The sequence below is a fragment of the Eucalyptus grandis genome, chromosome 2 (assembly GCF_016545825.1).
Source record: "Eucalyptus grandis isolate ANBG69807.140 chromosome 2, ASM1654582v1, whole genome shotgun sequence".
In the NCBI taxonomy this organism is placed as follows: Eukaryota; Viridiplantae; Streptophyta; class Magnoliopsida; order Myrtales; family Myrtaceae; genus Eucalyptus; species Eucalyptus grandis.
Genome location: NC_052613.1, coordinates 42,118,702 through 42,136,338, shown reverse-complemented (window position 1 = coordinate 42,136,338; position 17,637 = coordinate 42,118,702). Strand labels below are relative to the sequence as shown.

The following is a 17,637-nucleotide window of genomic DNA, read 5'->3' as shown; positions in this document are numbered from 1 at the left end:
TCCGAGGAACAATTTTTGAACAAAAATACGCGTTTGGTAAACTTGTTAGGGAATAAAAATAAACGAAACATGTTTGGTAAATTTGGATAATTTTTTTTATTTCTTTTATTTTTTCTATTTTTTTCTTATTTTTCCTTTTTTTCTTTTTTCTTTTTCATTTTTTTTTCTTCTTTTGGCCGGCCAAGGCCTTGGCGAGGGCCAAGCTCGCCCGGCGGTGGGCGAGGCGCGGCCTCGCCGGCCACCCCGGCGAGGCCGAGGCTCGCCGCCGTTGGGCGAGCTCGGCCTCGCCCGGGCGAGCTCGAGGCGGATCCGGGCGAGATCGAGCTCGCCCGGCCGGCGTGAGGTCGGCTCGCCTTGATCCGGCGAGGCCGAGCTCGCCCCGGCGGCGAGGCCGCCTCGCCGGATCCGGGCGAGATCGAGCTCGCCCGGGCCGGCACGAGGTCGGCCTCGCCATGGCCGGGCGAGCTCGAGCTCGCCCGGCCCATGGCGAGGCCGACCCTTGCCCGGCCTACGGCGAGCCTCGGCCACGGGGACGACGAGCGTCGGCCTCGCCGGGCGGCGAGCCTCGCCGTGGCCGGGCGAGGCCGCGGCCCCTCATCGGCCGGCCGCCGGCCATGGCCGAGGCGGCGGCGACCGCCAAAAGAAAGAAGAACAAGAAAATAAGAGAAAAAAAAAAAAAAAAAAAAGTGTTTCTCATTTCATGTTTAAACGAGTAAACACAAAATTTGTGTTTCTCGTTTTTGTTTCTTTTTTGTTCCAGGAACAAAAGAAAAAAAGAAAAAGAAACGCACACAAACGCGTTTTTTCCTTTTTGTTCCTGGGAACAAAACAGAAATTTTTTTTAGGAATGTAAATAAGGTGCAGCCATGCAGGGCCTAAAAGAGCACCTCCGTAAAGCCATTAAAGACAAGGCTTCTACTTTCTCCAAGGTCCCGGATACTCCCTCTGATAGGAGACTTCAATTGAGCTGGGGCCTTCACCCTTCCTTATTTAATTGAGGTTGTCGATTTGTTTTTTTTTATGCCAGACTTCTCAAGGCTTTCGTTGTGCATCCCTTTGTGGCTAAAGGGGTGCCTTGGCGTCCTCCTTCCCGACGCTCCGCCTAGCTGAGGCTCCTAGGTCCTTTGTGTTGACCCGCTTTTTGTAGTTCTTTCCTTGTGTGAGCCACAATTGTTTGTGTGCTCTTCTCTTTTTCTTTTCTTGTTTGTTGGCCTCCTTGTTGCCTCTCCGCTGCTTGTGGTCCCCTTGCTCTGTATCCTCTTCGCAGATTCTTTTTTCTTCCCCCCCCGGCACCCCTCCACTCATTGCAATTTTCTCTCTGAGTGCAAGATGGTGCCGGGGCACCCCTTGCTGTATAGCTATATAGCGTTTTGCAATAGTTAATAAATCTCTTACTCTTACCAAAAAAAAAAAAAAATACTTGCAGTCCAAAGTCCCTAAAATCAAAGGCAATCAACAAATGTTGCGGAATCTTTACAACTCACTCAAAAAGAACTTTACTTTTCTATTCCTCCATGTTGACCACGAGAATTTTGATTAGAAAACCGCAAAAGGAATCGACCCTTTTTTGGGCAAAGGTAAAAAGAAAAGAAATCTTTCACGGGGCTCTTGAAAAGCGGTGATGTGAGGTCCATAGTTTGCCCTCAACTTAGGCTTGAAGGGTAGGGCACTTGAGCGCTCTATGTTATTTTATTTATTTCTTGAAAATAAAAGTAATTTATTCTTTGAAATACGAGGCTTTGATCTTTACTAAGTAGAATAATCCAACCATTTGGCAAATTTTAGTGGTCATCCTTCCATGTGAGAAAAGAAAGGTGGGGGGTTCGAATCCCCACATTCTTAGGAAGTTTGGGTGGTGATAATTTAATTTCAAATGTAAATTTTAACTTTCACACCATGCAATAAGGTATAGTACAAGTCTAAAAATGAGAATTAAAATTAGAGTAAAATAGAACTGACTAAAAAAAAATAACTCATTAATTTTGACCCCTTGAAATTTTTGTACCCCTTATTTAGAAAATGCATTATTAGTTTCAATTTCAAACTCACAAAGTATGTTAAGTCTTACATTGCTTATTTAACATGAATTTACATATTTGGTGATGAATAAATAGTCCTTTTAAACAGGTTGAGGGTTAAATAAGAGTAATTGCTACCTTATGTCCTTTGCTTGTAAATGATAAGATTAGGTGACGTCATCTATGTCAAGAAAAATAAGAAATATTGTCCAAGAAAGCGCATACCTTTCTAGCTAAATTGCCAATACATGTTCAAGATTATAAGACATGATTATTATGCTTATTTTCTTTTTTGCAAAGATAATATCAAAAATGCTTGGCACTTTGTGTTTTCTTTTTTTCTGTGAACTTAATCTTGCTATCATTATCCCTTGTGTCTTCTATAGATTAAAAAAATATACATATCTTGTACATGGAAAAGTGAAAAGAAAAATGTATTGATATCAATTTCACTACGTTATATTACAGCCCCGTTGCCCGTATGTTTTAGCTCTGTCCCTGTTTGCATCGAGCATGGGGGCTTTGGAAGTAGCTAGGTCTGAATTCATTCATGTTGGGGTTATACTCATTTGGAGCTAGGTCTGTTTTACTTTCATGGAATTTTAAGAAAGTATGGAAAAATTATATGTGGATCTATATCAATATTTATACATTTCTAAAAATGTCGGGTGCTTAAGATGAGATTAAGATATGTGTGCCACAAGATCTGAAAAATAAATAAATAAGTCACTATGGATGGACTATTTGCACCACAATTTTTTACTTCTACAATTGGGAACGTGTGATTTAATGTTCTTCGATAAATCACGTTAACCATTTTTCTATTGTTAAGGCCATATTAAAACATTTACAAAGGATTATTGACTTGCATAACGAATGAGGATCAACGTATACTGACAAAATTTTATCTATTTTTTAATGAAAATAAAAAATTATAGGCCCCACAAACCTTTGAATAATTGACATTCCTCTCGAAGTTCGCGTAGAATTGTATGTTTCTTCTTTCTTCAATTCTAAAGGAATTTAAAAAGACAACTAAGGATATTCACCATTATAAGTCACTCTATTATAATAATCCCATGAAATATATTAATAAATCCATATGGCGAAACAAAATTAATTGCATCATACTGGTCACCATGTATTGCTTTTTGGTAAATTTTTGATGGAGATACGAATGAAGCCAATCAAAGGCCAGGCTTTTTCGAGGAGTGAACATGGTTGAATTTTTTTCTTAGGTAAAAACAATCGTACTTGGCTACCGTGAGGACCAGTTCTATTTGTCCATTTGATGCATCTAGCCTTTATTCCAAAGAAAAATTGAAATAGAACTAAAAAGGGATCACAGACGCGTGTTCACCAGCTAGTTTGGTATTAAAAAAAAAAAGAAAAAAGAATTGTTACCAGAACCAGAATTATAAAAGTGTCGCCCGTGACAAAAGCATGATGACAAAAAAAGAATAGTCTATGAGAGTATTGTATTATATATATACTAAATCAATTAATAGAGGGGCCCAGCATCCTCTCGTCAGACGGACAAGACGGGGTTGCTCCTAAACACATCGCAGCCGTTCATCGATTCTGCATCTGCGGTGCAGATTCGATGATGGGCAGAAGCTATAATGGAAAAAAAAAGATCTGGCAGCGACATCCACCAATCCTAACTACCGAAGAAACGAAAGAAAAAATCAACGTTAATAAAACAATCTCGGGGGGAACCTCATCCTACGGTCACAAGAGCAACATTCCCAATCCAACGGCGACGATCGCCCTTCCCGCCCATCGCGGCCCCGGAGCGCGGGGCTCGCCGCCGTCGCTGGTCTCTCTCTCCTGCGAAGTCGACGGCGTCGACGACGAGCCGTTGTAGTTGGGGTTGCCGCCGTAGAGCACCTGGATCCCCTGAACGTCGTCCGTCGCGAGATCCACCTTCTTCGTCCGCGACGTGATGGTCGGGTACATGATCGACTCCTCCACCGACGAGTGCCCGAGCCCGAGGAGGTGGCCGATCTCGTGCACCGCCACCGACTCCAGGTCGACCGCCGACGACAGCGACGACGTCGTCACGTCCCCGGTGGCCACCCAGTTCTCATCGAGGTCCAGGTGGAACCTCCCGCTGGGCGGCGAGAACGCGTGCGCCAGGGTCCCCAGCACCCCGTCGAACGCCTCCCCGTCGCCGTGGTCCCCGCTGAAGAACCCGATCTTGATGTCGGCGGCGGTGTACGAGTCCGTCGCCGTGAACGTCAGGGGCGTCACTGCCGCCCACCGCTGGAAGGCGCGCGAGAACACGGCCTTCTCGTCGTCGGAGAGCTGGTTGGCCGGCAGGAACGCGTAGGTCAGGTCACTCTTACCGTCGGGCCAGCGGGGAGTCCCCGGGAAGAAGGTGTAGTGCCCGACGGCGTGGAAGTGGGTCGCGCTGAGCGACTCCGCCTTGCCGGAGTTCATGGCCGTCGACCCGTTGACGATGTCGGGGTTGCCGCAGCGCGGCCGCACGAGCTGCGTGAGCGTGGCGTCGTCGAGCTGGCCAGTGGGCTCGAGGTTGAAGTTGTGCTGGTAGGTCTTGATGGCGGACGCGAGGGCATCGTCGAAGTCGTCGGTGAAGTTGGAGGGGGTCTCGGGGATGTAGCCGAAGTAGCGGAAGTACTTCTTGAGGTTAGCGAGGCCGTCGCGCCTCTCCCCGGCGTGGCAGCCGGAGAAGTTCCGGAAGGCGTTCCAGGCGGGGGAGGAGACGTTGGGGAGCAGCGAGGGCGGGATGGAGGATATGTTGGGGAGGAAAAAGGCCGAGACCGAAGCCGACGGGGGCGGCGCGAGGGCCAGGCAAACCACCACCACCGTCGCCAAGAGCTGAAGAAACCTCATGTCAATTGGCTGTAATTGAAGAGCTGGTGGGATAGAGAAAGAGAGATCGAAACTTGAGATGGGAGGGGAGAGATCGGGGCGTCTCTTATGGGGAAATGGTAAAGAGGGGAATTGAGAAGAGACGGGTCGAAGCCGGCGATCAGGAGCGGGATAAAAAAATGGAGGTCTTCGTCGCGGGTCGTGGCTGCGCCTGACGGGTGAAGAAAAGGAAGGGGGGGCCTCGAGTTTTGACTTGTTCCGGGGGGAGCTTTCGTGTTGCCTGACCTTTCTTGGGTGCGAAAGCGTGTATGGGAGCTGTGGTGGTGGACGACGCCGTTGTTTCTGAGGCAGCGTTGGAGGGAAGAGTGGGCGGCGGCGACGACGACGACGGGTCATCTTTCCTTCCGAGAAATATCGAAAATCAAGGGAGAGAGGTCCGCCTCATCGGGTTGACTGTCGGTCGGGATTTCCCCATGGGCGAATGGGGGACCGTGGGGGCGAGAGCGAGGTCAGAAGAAGCCGCGGGGGTGACGAGACGTGCAAGGACGAATGACGACTATGCCGGAAGCATCGCCCCGCAGTGCTCCGAACTTTCCATCGTCTTTTTTGGAAGGTAGTGGCGGACGGGTGGAAGTTTTCTACGGACTGCATTATTGTTACCAAATACGGGAGCTTTTGGTCAAATGAAATGAATCTTCAAAGCTGCGCCACCTCCTCCCGCATCTCCAAGGGGGGAACCAATCCCCCTCTTCAGCCCCCCTCCTTATTCCTTCATTTCCAGTCCACTTTCTTTTTACCATCCCGTTTTGGGTTGTAAGGGATATCCGCTGAATAAGAATGTCCATTCGAACTTTTCCGAAAAGCAAAATTAGAGATTGAAATTTAATTGTATGAAAAGAATTTTACGATTAAAGCGAACCATTTTATAAGTTTAGGTTAATATCACCAAATTTCAAAGCGCTGCATCCGTGTCGCATTTATCTCTAACTAAATTATATTTTCACAAAAATTGCACATACCATATGTATCCCAAATTAAATTTTGTATAATAAAAAAATGTCACTGAGGGTACCTATTTATGTTAGAATTTTCATGTGGAATCTATGTCATGCCTCGATCATCCAAGTTATATGCCACATGCCACATGTGATTTGGGATACCAATTTATCAAGATATAATTAGTTTGGGTTAGATATTATATGGATATGTTAGCTCGAGATTTTTTATTTCAAAACTGATCTTAAAATTTTGGAATTGGGAACCAAGGCCTGGTCTTGATTCTATTTAAAAAGTGGTCTGCCTTATATATTTGTGTAAAAATCGATTTTTTTAATAACATAAAAATTACATAATTTCTTTTACTCAAACATATGTTGATCGAATGATTATGTTATTTATTCGTGCTGGCGACCCTAGTGGTAACCCTATTATGAGTTTCTGGTCGTCGGCATTATTATGCCGGAGAAACCGAAAATGTCTCGGTCGGTCGAAATTTTCCAGGAACTTGTCTGCGAATTACACGTGGAAAAGCAGTTTTCCCCCTCGCCTGGGGAGCTTGTTCTAGAAGGAGACGGCGACTGCAAGCCGTGCACGACGTCGGGGAAAAATGGCGCCAAAGCGAAAGAAGAGAGAAGGGACCCCACCCTCCGATCCCGACGGCATGTTCTCGGGGATGGTCGTCTTCTTGGTCGAGTCCGGAGTTCAGCCCCGCCGTCTGCAGGTCTCAGTTCCTTCCTCTTCTTCTTCTTCTTCTTCTTCTTCTTCTTCTTCCTCCGCCCTCGTGAATTTTCCACCTGTCGATGTGACCCCGAGCGTGTGGCTGCAGATTTGGAAGCAGAAGCTCGCTCAAATGGGGGCGAAAGTAGCGGAGAAGCCGTCCAAAGAGGTTACTCACGTTCTCGCCATCGACGCCGACAAGCTGCGGCGGCAACTCGGGGAGCGACAGCTGGAGCGTTTCAAAGGGGTTCGTTCGTTCGTTCGATCTATTTCGTTCTCGACCCGGCGTTTTCTCGACCCGCTTCGGTTTTTCGCTTTTGTTTTTGGTTTGCAACTGAACGAAGACTTTGAAAGCGATTCGGGCGGGTCCGCCTTTTGTCGAATTCTGTAGAACCTAGAACGAGGAAAAAAAAGTTTAAAAAGGGGGGTTTTACAAAATTACTTGCCAGTGATGTGAACTGGACATGTTCAAGCATTCAATAAGAATTTGCCATTGGCACTTCTTGCTGAACTCCCACAGCATTGCTCATCTTGTTTTAGCACAATATTCAGGGGTGGCATTTCAGTGGGGTTGTGCTTTGCTTGCTTCCTTTAGATATGCTTGGAAGTGCAAGGTTGCATTTTTCTTCTTCTTGGTCAATGTACTTGATGTACCATGCATAAGAAGTCATGTGCTACATTTTCAGAACCGGGATTTGGATGCTTGTTCCTAATCAAGGTCAAAACGTGTTGAATTCAACAGAATTTGCAGCAATTAGTTTTCTGCAAAAACATTTATCACTGGAAGCATTTTGACAAAATGCCGTTCATTACTTTTATGCCTGTAGTTCCACCAGGTTGTACCGCACCTCATTTCTGGGGAGTTTTCATCAAAGAATTATGGACAAGGTCTGGACCAATTTTGCACGATTTGTGTGTCAAGGTCCTAATATGGTCTGAACTATTCATAGATTTTCTTAAAATTGGTTTGCAACTGAACGAAGACTTTGAAAGTGATTCGGGCGGGTCCGCCTTCTGTTGAATTCTGTAGAACCTAGAACGAGGGAAAAAAAGTCAAAAAGGGGGGGTTTTACAAAACTACTTGCCAGTGATGTGAACTGGACATGTTCGAGCATTCAGTAAGAATCTGCCATCGGCACTTATTCCTGAACTTCCACAACATTGCTCATCTTTTATGGTGCAAATGCTCTGTTCAGAAACAAAGAGATGTAGCTGCTCCATTTGAACACCACGAGGATTTAGCAATTGAACAAATGGTTGGAAGTTGTATCTCCTTTGAAAACACTTCACACTATGCTGTCAAATAGAAATAAGCTAAAATGCTGCTTCAGTCTCCTTCACAAATTAAGCTTCCCATGTTGCTAGCTTTCAAACTATAGAAATTGGCATGCACATGAATCACTTCACTAGATCCACATATCAGATGTTTGCACTTTGTAGATTTACTTAATGCCCCTCCCCTGTGCAGAGAATTCTTCTTTACCAGTGGCTAGAGGAGAGTTTGAGATCAGGTGAGAAGGTTTCTGAGGATTTATATGATCTGAAGTTAGACTTAGAAAAGGAGAAGACACCAGAGACGCCTTCAGTTCCTAAACCAGCTGATGGAAGTGTAAATAATGGCGATGAATCATCACAAGGAGGAAGTATTAGGTCTCCTCCTCAGGAAATTGCCAAAGACAATGACCCGTCTGAGGCAATAAGTAGCCCCAGACTTTCTTATGACTCGGGCCACTCTTTGAGCCCTGGTAATACCAGCCCAGGCCTCTCTGACATTACATCCAAGGATGTAAGTTCTAGAAGCCAATGATCTCAATGTGCTAATCCAACAATGCTCCCTCCCTGTTTTCGTCCATCTTAAGTAGGTTCAAACAATGATAGAAAATGAATTAAATCACAACCATAATCATGAAGAAATTTGCTCTAATCCTTTTTAGAGCTGAATAATTCTTTTGTGGCAATGAAGGGTGGGGTGCAGCAGTCTTCTTTGATATACAGTCCACCTAATCTAAACAGGAATGTAACTGAGATTTTTGGGAAGCTCATCAATATATATAGAGGTGACATTCATCAACTTTCTCATGTCTTTTCATCAGTGACATTCTTGAAGAACCTAACGACTCTGTTGGTTTACCTGCAGCACTTGGTGATGATCGGAGGTCATTTAGCTATTACAAAGCTATACCTGTTATTGAGAAGTTGCCCTTCAAGATTGAAAGCGGGGACCAGGTGAAAAACCTACCTTCAATAGGGAAGGCGTTGCAAGAGCATGTGAGTTGCCAATTTTAAACAGAGAGATTATTTCTATTTCTTTTTTTTCTTTTTTGAAAACTGGAGAGTGATTATCTGGTTGTTGAATTTTGTAAACCATCAATGTAGCTGAAGTCAACAGCCATTTCAAACCAGAGAGATTATATCTATTGGCGAGGCATTGTTATTTTGAGATTATTTCTATTCCTTTTTTTTTTTTTTTGAAAACTGGAGAGTGATTATCTGGTTGTTGAATTTTGTAAACCATCAATGTAGCTGAAGTCAACAGCCATTTCAAACCAGAGAGATTATATCTATTGGCGAGGCATTGTTATTTTGAGATTATTTCTATTCCTTTTTTTTTTTTTTTTGAAAACTGGAGAGTGATTATCTGGTTGTTGAATTTTGTAAACCATCAATGTAGCTGAAGTCAACAGCCATTTCAAACCAAAGAGATTATATCTATTGGCAAGGCGTTGTTATTTTGAGTATTTTGAGATTATTTCTATTCCTTTTTTTTTTTTTTTTTTTGAAAACTGGAGAGTGATTATCTGGTTGTTGAATTTTGTAAACCATCAATGTAGCTGAAGTCAACAGCCATTTCAAACCAGAGAGATTATATCTATTGGCAAGGCGTTGTTATTTTGAGTATTTTGAGATTATTTCTATTCCTTTTTTTTTTTTTTTTTTTTTGAAAACTGGAGAGTGATTATCTGGTTGTTGAATTTTGTAAACCATCAATGTAGCTGAATTCAACAGCCATTTCAAACCAGAGAGATTATATCTATTGGCGAGGCGTTGTTATTTTGAGTATTTTGCTTGTTTCTAGACCATTGATTTTTCATTTATTTATAAAAGAGAGCAGACACTGATAGTTCTAACTTGCAGATTCAGGAGATAGTGACTACTGGCAAGTTGTCTAAGTTGGAGCACTTTGAAACAGATGAAAAGGTATACAGAGAGTTTATCCAAAGTTTGACATTTACATTTAACTGCACTGCCAGTGAAATGGTAACACTCAATAAATCCTGATGCTCGCATATTGGAGCAGTTTCCCTTCCTTGTTTCCGGTCATGGGGTGCATCAATGCAGACACTGTATTGCAACATTTGCAGCAACCCAAAATAGGTTGACTGAATTTCTGTATCGAGATATTATCCCTTGGTTTCATAGATATATGGATTGGCACATGAAGCTGAAGTACTGTGTTGTTGTTTCCATAGTTAACTATTACTTGCTCTTTCGCATCTATCGTGCACATACATTTCGCCAAGCTAGGGCTTTTCCTTTTGATATTATTCTGTGCTCTGGTCACATGAGAGAAGTACATATGTGGTTGAATTTCTTCTGTTTCATCTGATTCTAGGTGCGGACAATCAGTTTGTTTGGCGAAGTTTGGGGGATTGGTCCAACAACTGCGCTGAAGTTTTATGAAAAAGGATACCGTACACTTGATGACCTGAAGAGAGAGGAGTCATTAACACATGCTCAGAGGCTAGGTCTGAAATACTTTGATGATATAAAGCAGAGGATTCCACGTGATGAGGTATTCTTCCCAAAATCTTTGCCAATCCCAGCACCTCCTGCTGAAAGAATGATTTGAGTATGATAGGTGGCATTTAACCTGAAAGTTGAAGTTCTATGAGCCCCTAAAGGGACTAGGAAAGGAGAAAAATATGTAGAACGTTGGATATTAAAGTCGGAACTTCTGGTTTAACTTTATCTGCTACTCATTTCCCCAATTTCCTAGGTTCAAGAGATGGACCAACTTCTTCAGAAAGCAGGTGAAGATGTCTTGCCTGGGGTGAGCACAATAATTTAACTGCTTGATTTTCATATCTGAGGAATTTAAGTTTTAAACTGGATGTGTATAAATTATTCTGGAATAGCCTCTGTATCTGACCCTAATGTGCGACTGCTTAAACAGGGCTTCTTTTTATATTTAGTGAGGAAGAATCTCTTTCACATGCGGAAATATAATACCGTTGAGAAGGTTTTGATTCAGTTGGAAATTGGTTCTTCTGGTGACGTTGATTTCCTATTCATGCCCAGTGTCAAAATAATTTCTTAAACTGCTAACTCTGGGCCCTTTTTAGCTTGGCACAGTTCTTTTGCTCTTCATTTGCGAACTACTTTGTATCAGAGAGTTAAAAACTTCTTTGTAGGCTACAATTAATATGTTCTTCTCTCCCATGTTATACCTGTGTTCTTCATATTATTAGATTTCATAAAGCAAATGAACTGGTAAACAGTTTGACTGAAGATTGATTGATGTTGGAGGCATCCTACCAAACTAGTCTTAAGTATATTAAAATTGGATTTCTTATTATCAATTCATGATTGTATAATATCAAGAGACTAGCATGAGAATATGTGCTCATTTAAGTGAACTGTAACGGGTGACGATGTAAATGGGGCAGTTTGCTAGCCTCTTCCTCCTTTTTCATTCCAATATTTACCTGTGGTAAGGTTTAAGGAGCTTTTGTTTTTCTTTTTCCAAATCTGTGCACATGTGCCTGTAGATACACACACACACACACACACACACACACACACATCACAGTGCTTGCATAATTATGTATATAAAGAATTTATCACATCATTCACATCAACAAGGTCGTGTAATTTTTACACCTTTCAGGATTTTACTTCTTCTGAGAGGGATGCATATACTTATACGTATTCATATAAAATACTTGTCATGTTGCCAATTTGGTATGATTTGTGACACTGACACCTTTCAGCCAAGTATGTGATTAAGATGCATACTTTAACATGTTTGGTTAACAAACTATGCATGAATTTTATATGCTTCACTTGGGAGGAGGGGGTGAGGAAAATTTGGGGAGAAAATACAAAAATTTTCCAAAATTTCCTCCTCTTCTTCCCTTAAAAAATTTGAAATTTTCCTCAATTTTTGTCCAGACCTTCATTCCCCCCATTTTGCTCCATTTCCCAAACATGGCATGAGTCTAATTCAATGCCACTTCCACAGTACCTAAAAGGTTACTCGTTCAACCACATTATAAAAATGTTAGACTTGTGCATATGATGACCTTATCTGTTTGTTAATGCGATACTTCATATTTAATAGGTTCTTTTCATTGCTAAATATCACAAACATGATCTACCATAAAATAAAAGCTTAGGATATATATGATGTGCAGTCAGTCATATATCAATAGCAAATCTAATCTTACTTTGGAATCAATGACTCGATATTTTATTTAGACAGAAAGAATTGAACAAGTCAAAGTTTAAACCAACTACATGAAGATAGTCTAGTACTGAAGCCTCACATAGGACACTCTTGTGACTATAATTATTTGCAACTCTTCTCATCATATTAACTAGGCAAGAGATCTTATTTTAATTTTGTTTGTTATTATTTGCAACCTAAGTGACTAGGTGATATGCACCTTACAGTATATTTGGAACGTGTATCATATACAATGAACTCACAAACAATTTTCTTTTGTTGTGCTGAACTAGTTGCAATAAGTGTTAAAATTTATTTTGAACTTCAAAGGGTTGCATTAGTGATAAGTGTGTTAACCTTTGTTGCTCAAGGCCTGAGTTTGAATCATCATGTTTGGTGCATTCTCCTAGACTAGCTCCAGGAGCAAACACCTGTGAGTCTTTGATGATTATCAGCTGTGAGATCTGTGGGCACTGCCACAACCAATGCGGATTATTGGCCGCTTGCATAGCCTTGGGTTCCCTGCTGTTAGCCAAAAAGAGTGAAATTTAATTTCAACCAATTCAACCCCCTTACAGTTGCCTGCTTTTTGGATTAACATATTTTACACTTCTAATAATGAAATTGCTATTTGCTTACCTATGCATCGCATGGGCATTTTCTAGTTATATTACTATTTTATCTTCATGCAGCACATATACTTGATTGGTGGGAATTTATATGTATTTTGTTTTGTGCCAAATCTTGTTGCACTGCAGGTTCATCGTTTCTACTGGATGATGTCTTACCAGACATTTGTACTTGACCAAAGCTATAGGCAGAAATTGATATTTGTGTTTAACTTTGTGTATAATACTTTAAGGTGGTAGTTGTGTGCGGAGGATCCTATAGACGTGGGAAAGCTTCTTGTGGCGACTTGGATGTTGTAATTACTCATCCAGATGGAAAGAGGTATCAAATTCAAGGTCATTTGGGTTTGCTACAGAATTTGCATGTTTCCACATCTCAAAGAACCAAGAACTATCATGTATCTAATTGACCTTATTACAGTCTAGGGTTGCAGAAAACATTCTCTTTTGATTTACTTATTTGTATCTTGTTGAACTTTTGGTGACTATTCACCGAAACCTCAAAGTTCTCCCCTGCCTTTCTGTGAGGGTGTAAAAATGCATTTGAGGAAATTATGTCTTCAAGTGTTTTAAAAAAATGCAGACTTTGACTCTGTTTCTCTAGAACCCGAATATTTCTTTCTTACAAATCAATTGCGATATGTTTTTTTTTGGGTTGTCATTACAAATGGACAGAACCATCAGCTTATTAGTCAGGGCTCATGATAGGGATAGCTTGTATATTGTCTGTCAACTGATGACAGTGATTGCTTGAAATTCAAGTCCAGTTCTCTCTTGATTGTATTACTGTTGACATTGTAATTTTACTTGCTGTCATGCTCTGTGGTAGGTATGATTCTGGCTTTGTTTCTGAAAGCTGATATGATTTTCTTTGTTTCCAGCCACAGAGGTTTTCTAAAGAAGTACGTGAAGCATTTAAAGGATATGGGGTTTCTAAGAGAGGATTTAATTTTTAGTACTCACAGTGAGGAGGTATGTTTTTCTAAAGTGTCTGGACATGCTAGTAAGGTACTAGACCTTGGAGAAATTAAGCTAATTCTTGATGCCAGTTATAGAATGCTGAAGTCTGAGGCATGTAATAACCGCTAATCATATGAAGTTAACTTAATTGGTATCTTTTTGCAGTGAGTCAAGTTGTAGTCTAATGAAAAACAGTCCGAAGCATATAAAATGGTAGAATTTTATACCTTCTGCAACTGCTTTTTGCATAGTTAGTACCCTAACTAAAACCAGTTTGAAGCATGTAAACTGATAGAATTTTTTAACTTCTGCAAGTGCATTTTCATATAAATTAGCACCCTAACTAAAAGCAGTCTCAAGCATTTTTCATCTTTGGTCGAATTCTTGTTTTGTGATTATGAAGAAAAGAGACTCAAAACAATTAAGTGGAGAGAATTGTGATTGTTAGGGAGAGAATTTTGATGAGAAGGAAAATTTAAGTGGAGAGAATGGACTTTCTTGGCTGAACTTTCAGATGTAAGTGATGCTTCCAGATGTATGATTTATTTCTTTGTCCGAGCTAGCCTTCTATGTTTCATACTTAATGACATGTCTTCTGCACCACCTGCTTTCATACTTTCTTTCGGTACTATTTCTTTTCTTTTCACAACATCACGCTTGTCAAATATTCTTATTCGGTAATCTCGACAGGGTACTGACTCGGGTGTTGATACATATTTTGGTCTCTGCACCTATCCAGGAAGAGAGCTGCGTCATCGAATAGATTTGAAGGTACTTGACGAATGATGATCCCGATTTCCATGTATTCGAGGAAGTCTGAGATAATTATCTAGAATAGGAGATCAAGAACACATGAGGCACCCAAGTTACTACTCGGCCATGTTTAATGTACTGCCACATAGGCGATTCAGTTTTCCAAAGTGCCACTTTGTGAGGGATGAAAGGATTGTCTGACATTTTATCTGGGTTGAACCCTCCCTTGCTTTTCATTTATGATCTTCCATCGTCTGAAATTCTTAACTTCGCCATGGCTTTATGTACAATCTGAGCTTGGATATCCTTTTGTTCATTTATTTAGGTATATCCCCAGGACATATATGCATTTGGATTGGTAGCTTGGACGGGGAATGACGTCTTAAACAGGAGGTATGGTCAGCAATTTGGGAAGATGCAACACTATCTCTGAGATTTTAAAATCTACTACATGTGAAAACTTAACTGAGAAAGGAACATCAATTGAGCCAAGCTTTTGAGTCTTGTAAGGATGTCCCTGTAGCTTATTGAAGAGCTGTTGCCTGCATGACAGCAAGCACAAACTAGTTGGACTGACATCTGAAGACGAACATCTACTGTACTCCTGGATTAATGTCAAACTCTTATAAATTTTCTTTGAAGTGATTCCAACAGTGTTCAAGCAGTCAAGTAATTCAAGATTAGTGATCCATGGTTGACCAATGTTTCTATAACTGGATCATCGATCAACTGGATTGGTGTCTGCTACCTAGTTAAACAGATAAAAACAGTACACGAAGCTGGACTTGTGCCTGGTTGAACCAGGACAGCTTAAACCTCTGTTCATGATTACCGCGCAAATAAACTTGTCATCTAGAGCAAGCACTAGAAGTTATCTCTCTGATCAGTTCATGTACAGCCAAAGAATCCCAAAGCATTTGACGCTGATATGATGATCTGATCATAGAGAAATATGCTATTTACTTCATATAAACAGCACACTCTTGATTCCAACCAGTATAATGATGCCTGCTGTTTGATTCGTATTTCTGGTGCAGGTTGAGGTTGCTAGCAGAATCTAAGGGATTTAGACTTGATGACACTGGACTCTTTCCTGCAACTCATGGTTCGGGCGGAAAACGGGTAATGTCTTAAGTCTTTGCGCCCTCATATGGGGGTTTGTGATTCCTTCGATGGTTCCTCATGCATGGCATGCCTTTTTGTATTGCAGGGTTCAAGGGGAAGCACCAGCATAAAACTGTATACAGAGAGGGAGGTTTTTGATTTCCTGGGTTTCCCCTGGCTGGAACCTCACGAAAGAAACTTATAGTAAGGCGGATGGTCGTTCTTCGGCTGAACATATGTAGGATGCCGAGGCTTAAAAGGATAGGGAGGGAGAGATGTAAATACAAGGACTGACATGAAAACTTTACTCAGCTGTATAGCCAAGGCTTTACTGGATTTCATGTCAATCCGATTTTCCCTGATTTCTTGCTCTCAAGTCGTAAATAATTTGTGTCTTCTATTCCGATCTCAACTTGGACAGGAGGCAATTATAATTCATATGTTTCCCTCGGAGCTTGAAGACCACGGCCTAAACATGAAGCAAGATGCTTTACGGCCAATATCCTTGCAGATGGTGAACCTTTTTTTTTCCGAAAATGCTGCTCTCCCAGAATGTTCATCGTGCTGCTAGAGTTCTCTTCAACTTGATAATTTGGATGTTACTTTGTCGAGGAGTGAAAAAAGTATGTAAAGGCCCCGTTCATTTAACAAAAATGAATAACTTAAAAAATATTTTTCAAAAATGATTACTTATATTGCTCATATTATCAAAATATATAAATATAAATAAGTGAGAGTGATGAGAAAATTTTGTTGGCTAATTGTTTCAAGATTCAATTGAGACATTTTTAGAAAAATGATTTTCAATTTATTCATTTTTAGGAAAACAAACGGAGGTTAATTGAATCTTTAAATAAATACACAGCGATAATCAATTTTTTTAATGGCCTTTCTATTGGTGATGTTTTTTTTTTGTCTTTTTATATGAGTTACATTTATTATTTTCTTGAAATATCTTATTCAGTTCTATTAAAATAACTATGTTTATCAAATTTTCACAAACTTTTGTTGTTCAATATTATTATTGATATTGTATTTCAGTTAATTTAGTTCCTCCTATTGTTGATATATATTTTTTACAGCAATTAGCAGTAAAAAAAAAAAGAGATTCCCTTTTAAAATGAGAAGAAAACATACTTTTTTCCCTTAAATAAGAGGCTTAACAACTTTAATAAAATAAAAATTTGGGGGTATTGTGTGATAGTTGAAAGTTCAAGAATGAACGTTTACCACCTCAAAGTTGAGAGGAGTTCTCAATTTTGTATGCTATCAAGAGAAAATTTCAAATAACAGACTCTGGTGGAGTCGTTTTCTAAAAGATAAGCTCATAGCGGATCTTATCCTAAATAAAAGTATAAAGTAATCAACTTAATTTCAAATAAAAGTATAAAAGAGTCAACTTAAGGGCTTAAAGTGAACCATTTTTCTCAAAAGTGGGTTCAAAGTGGCATTTTTTTTTTTTAAAAAAAGCATGAAATGACCAATTTAGTCTTTAATTAAAGCCTATGTTCACTGGTCGGCCAAATCGTTGCTGGCCAACTTGCACATACGACTCATGTACTTATTCTAGGGACAACCTAGAGGTAACTTTGTCTGAAATTTTGCTCTGACCCAAATAAAAAGGGTTCTTCTACGACCGATTCTCCTTTGGTAATATTATTAACAAAGCTTCGCTATTTCAATCATATTCGTCGTTCTTTGCACCATGTTGTTGCTAGAATAAGCATGGAGCCGCACGTGCAAATCTGACTGACAAAGATTTGGCTTGCCAATGAGCTTGGACTCTAATCTTGGAACCGGTGGCTAAGTCCGGTTGTTTGCGTTTCCGAAACAAATTTTTTATATATAATTTATATACATAGAATTAATAAAATATATAAACATGATAACTTATTGCAACTAAAATTGCAATTTGAGGTAAATCTTATGTGGCCAAGAGACCATTAAAACTATTTTTATTATTCTTTTATTTATAGAAAAAAATCTCCTTGTTAGTTTTTGTTGGAAATATGATTTTTTTTTATTCTAATTATCTAAATTTAATTTTTTGAATATTTTTATTTTTACAGTAGTATAGAAAACAACATATTTTGTATATTCTTTCCTTTTTTTTTTCTTCTTAATAGGTGTGTAATACATGTACAAACACAGCAATACACAATACAAAAAATTCCTC

The 17,637-nt window shown here is 40.4% G+C and overlaps 2 protein-coding genes across 5 annotated transcripts; one reads left to right on the top strand and one right to left on the bottom strand.

Moving 5' to 3' along the window:
* Positions 1–3,465: 3,465 nt before the first annotated feature.
* Positions 3,466–5,498, bottom strand: LOC104432927 (metalloendoproteinase 2-MMP). Its single transcript, XM_010045520.3, has one exon. It carries the CDS (start codon positions 5,247–5,249, stop codon positions 3,750–3,752), a length of 1,500 nt encoding a protein of 499 aa, XP_010043822.2. The 5' UTR covers positions 5,250–5,498; the 3' UTR covers positions 3,466–3,749.
* A 778-nt stretch (positions 5,499–6,276) lies between these two features.
* LOC104432925 (DNA polymerase lambda) lies at positions 6,277–15,961 on the top strand. Of its 4 annotated transcripts, none has more exons than XM_039307850.1 (14): positions 6,283–6,573; positions 6,679–6,816; positions 8,038–8,355; positions 8,533–8,626; positions 8,707–8,795; positions 9,705–9,767; positions 10,183–10,362; positions 10,567–10,620; positions 12,878–12,966; positions 13,526–13,616; positions 14,295–14,375; positions 14,683–14,750; positions 15,395–15,479; positions 15,568–15,961. In XM_039307850.1, the coding sequence occupies exons 1-14, from the start codon at positions 6,460–6,462 to the stop codon at positions 15,664–15,666; spliced, it is 1,563 nt and encodes a 520-aa protein (XP_039163784.1). In that variant the 5' UTR covers positions 6,283–6,459; the 3' UTR covers positions 15,667–15,961. The 4 variants fall into 4 exon arrangements, 3 of the variants coding, with proteins under 3 accessions (XP_039163784.1, XP_010043820.2, XP_010043821.1); XM_010045518.3 differs by having other exon boundaries at positions 6,285–6,573; positions 8,707–8,837; XR_723437.3 differs by lacking the exon at positions 15,568–15,961 and having other exon boundaries at positions 6,277–6,573; positions 8,707–8,837; positions 14,344–14,375; positions 15,395–15,469.
* The last annotated feature ends 1,676 nt before the right edge of the window (positions 15,962–17,637 follow it).

Bases quoted from the DNA above. Each gene is read 5' to 3' on its own strand.
- LOC104432925 (XM_010045518.3), top strand. From the start codon at position 6,460: ATGGCGCCAAAGCGAAAGAAGAGAGAAGGGACCCCACCCTCCGATCCC. The intron at 6,574-6,678 runs GTCTCAGTTCCT...GTGTGGCTGCAG, and splicing joins TTCAGCCCCGCCGTCTGCAG to ATTTGGAAGCAGAAGCTCGC. The intron at 15,480-15,567 runs GTAATGTCTTAA...TTTGTATTGCAG, and splicing joins ATGGTTCGGGCGGAAAACGG to GGTTCAAGGGGAAGCACCAG.
- LOC104432927 (XM_010045520.3), bottom strand. From the start codon at position 5,249: ATGACCCGTCGTCGTCGTCGCCGCCGCCCACTCTTCCCTCCAACGCTG.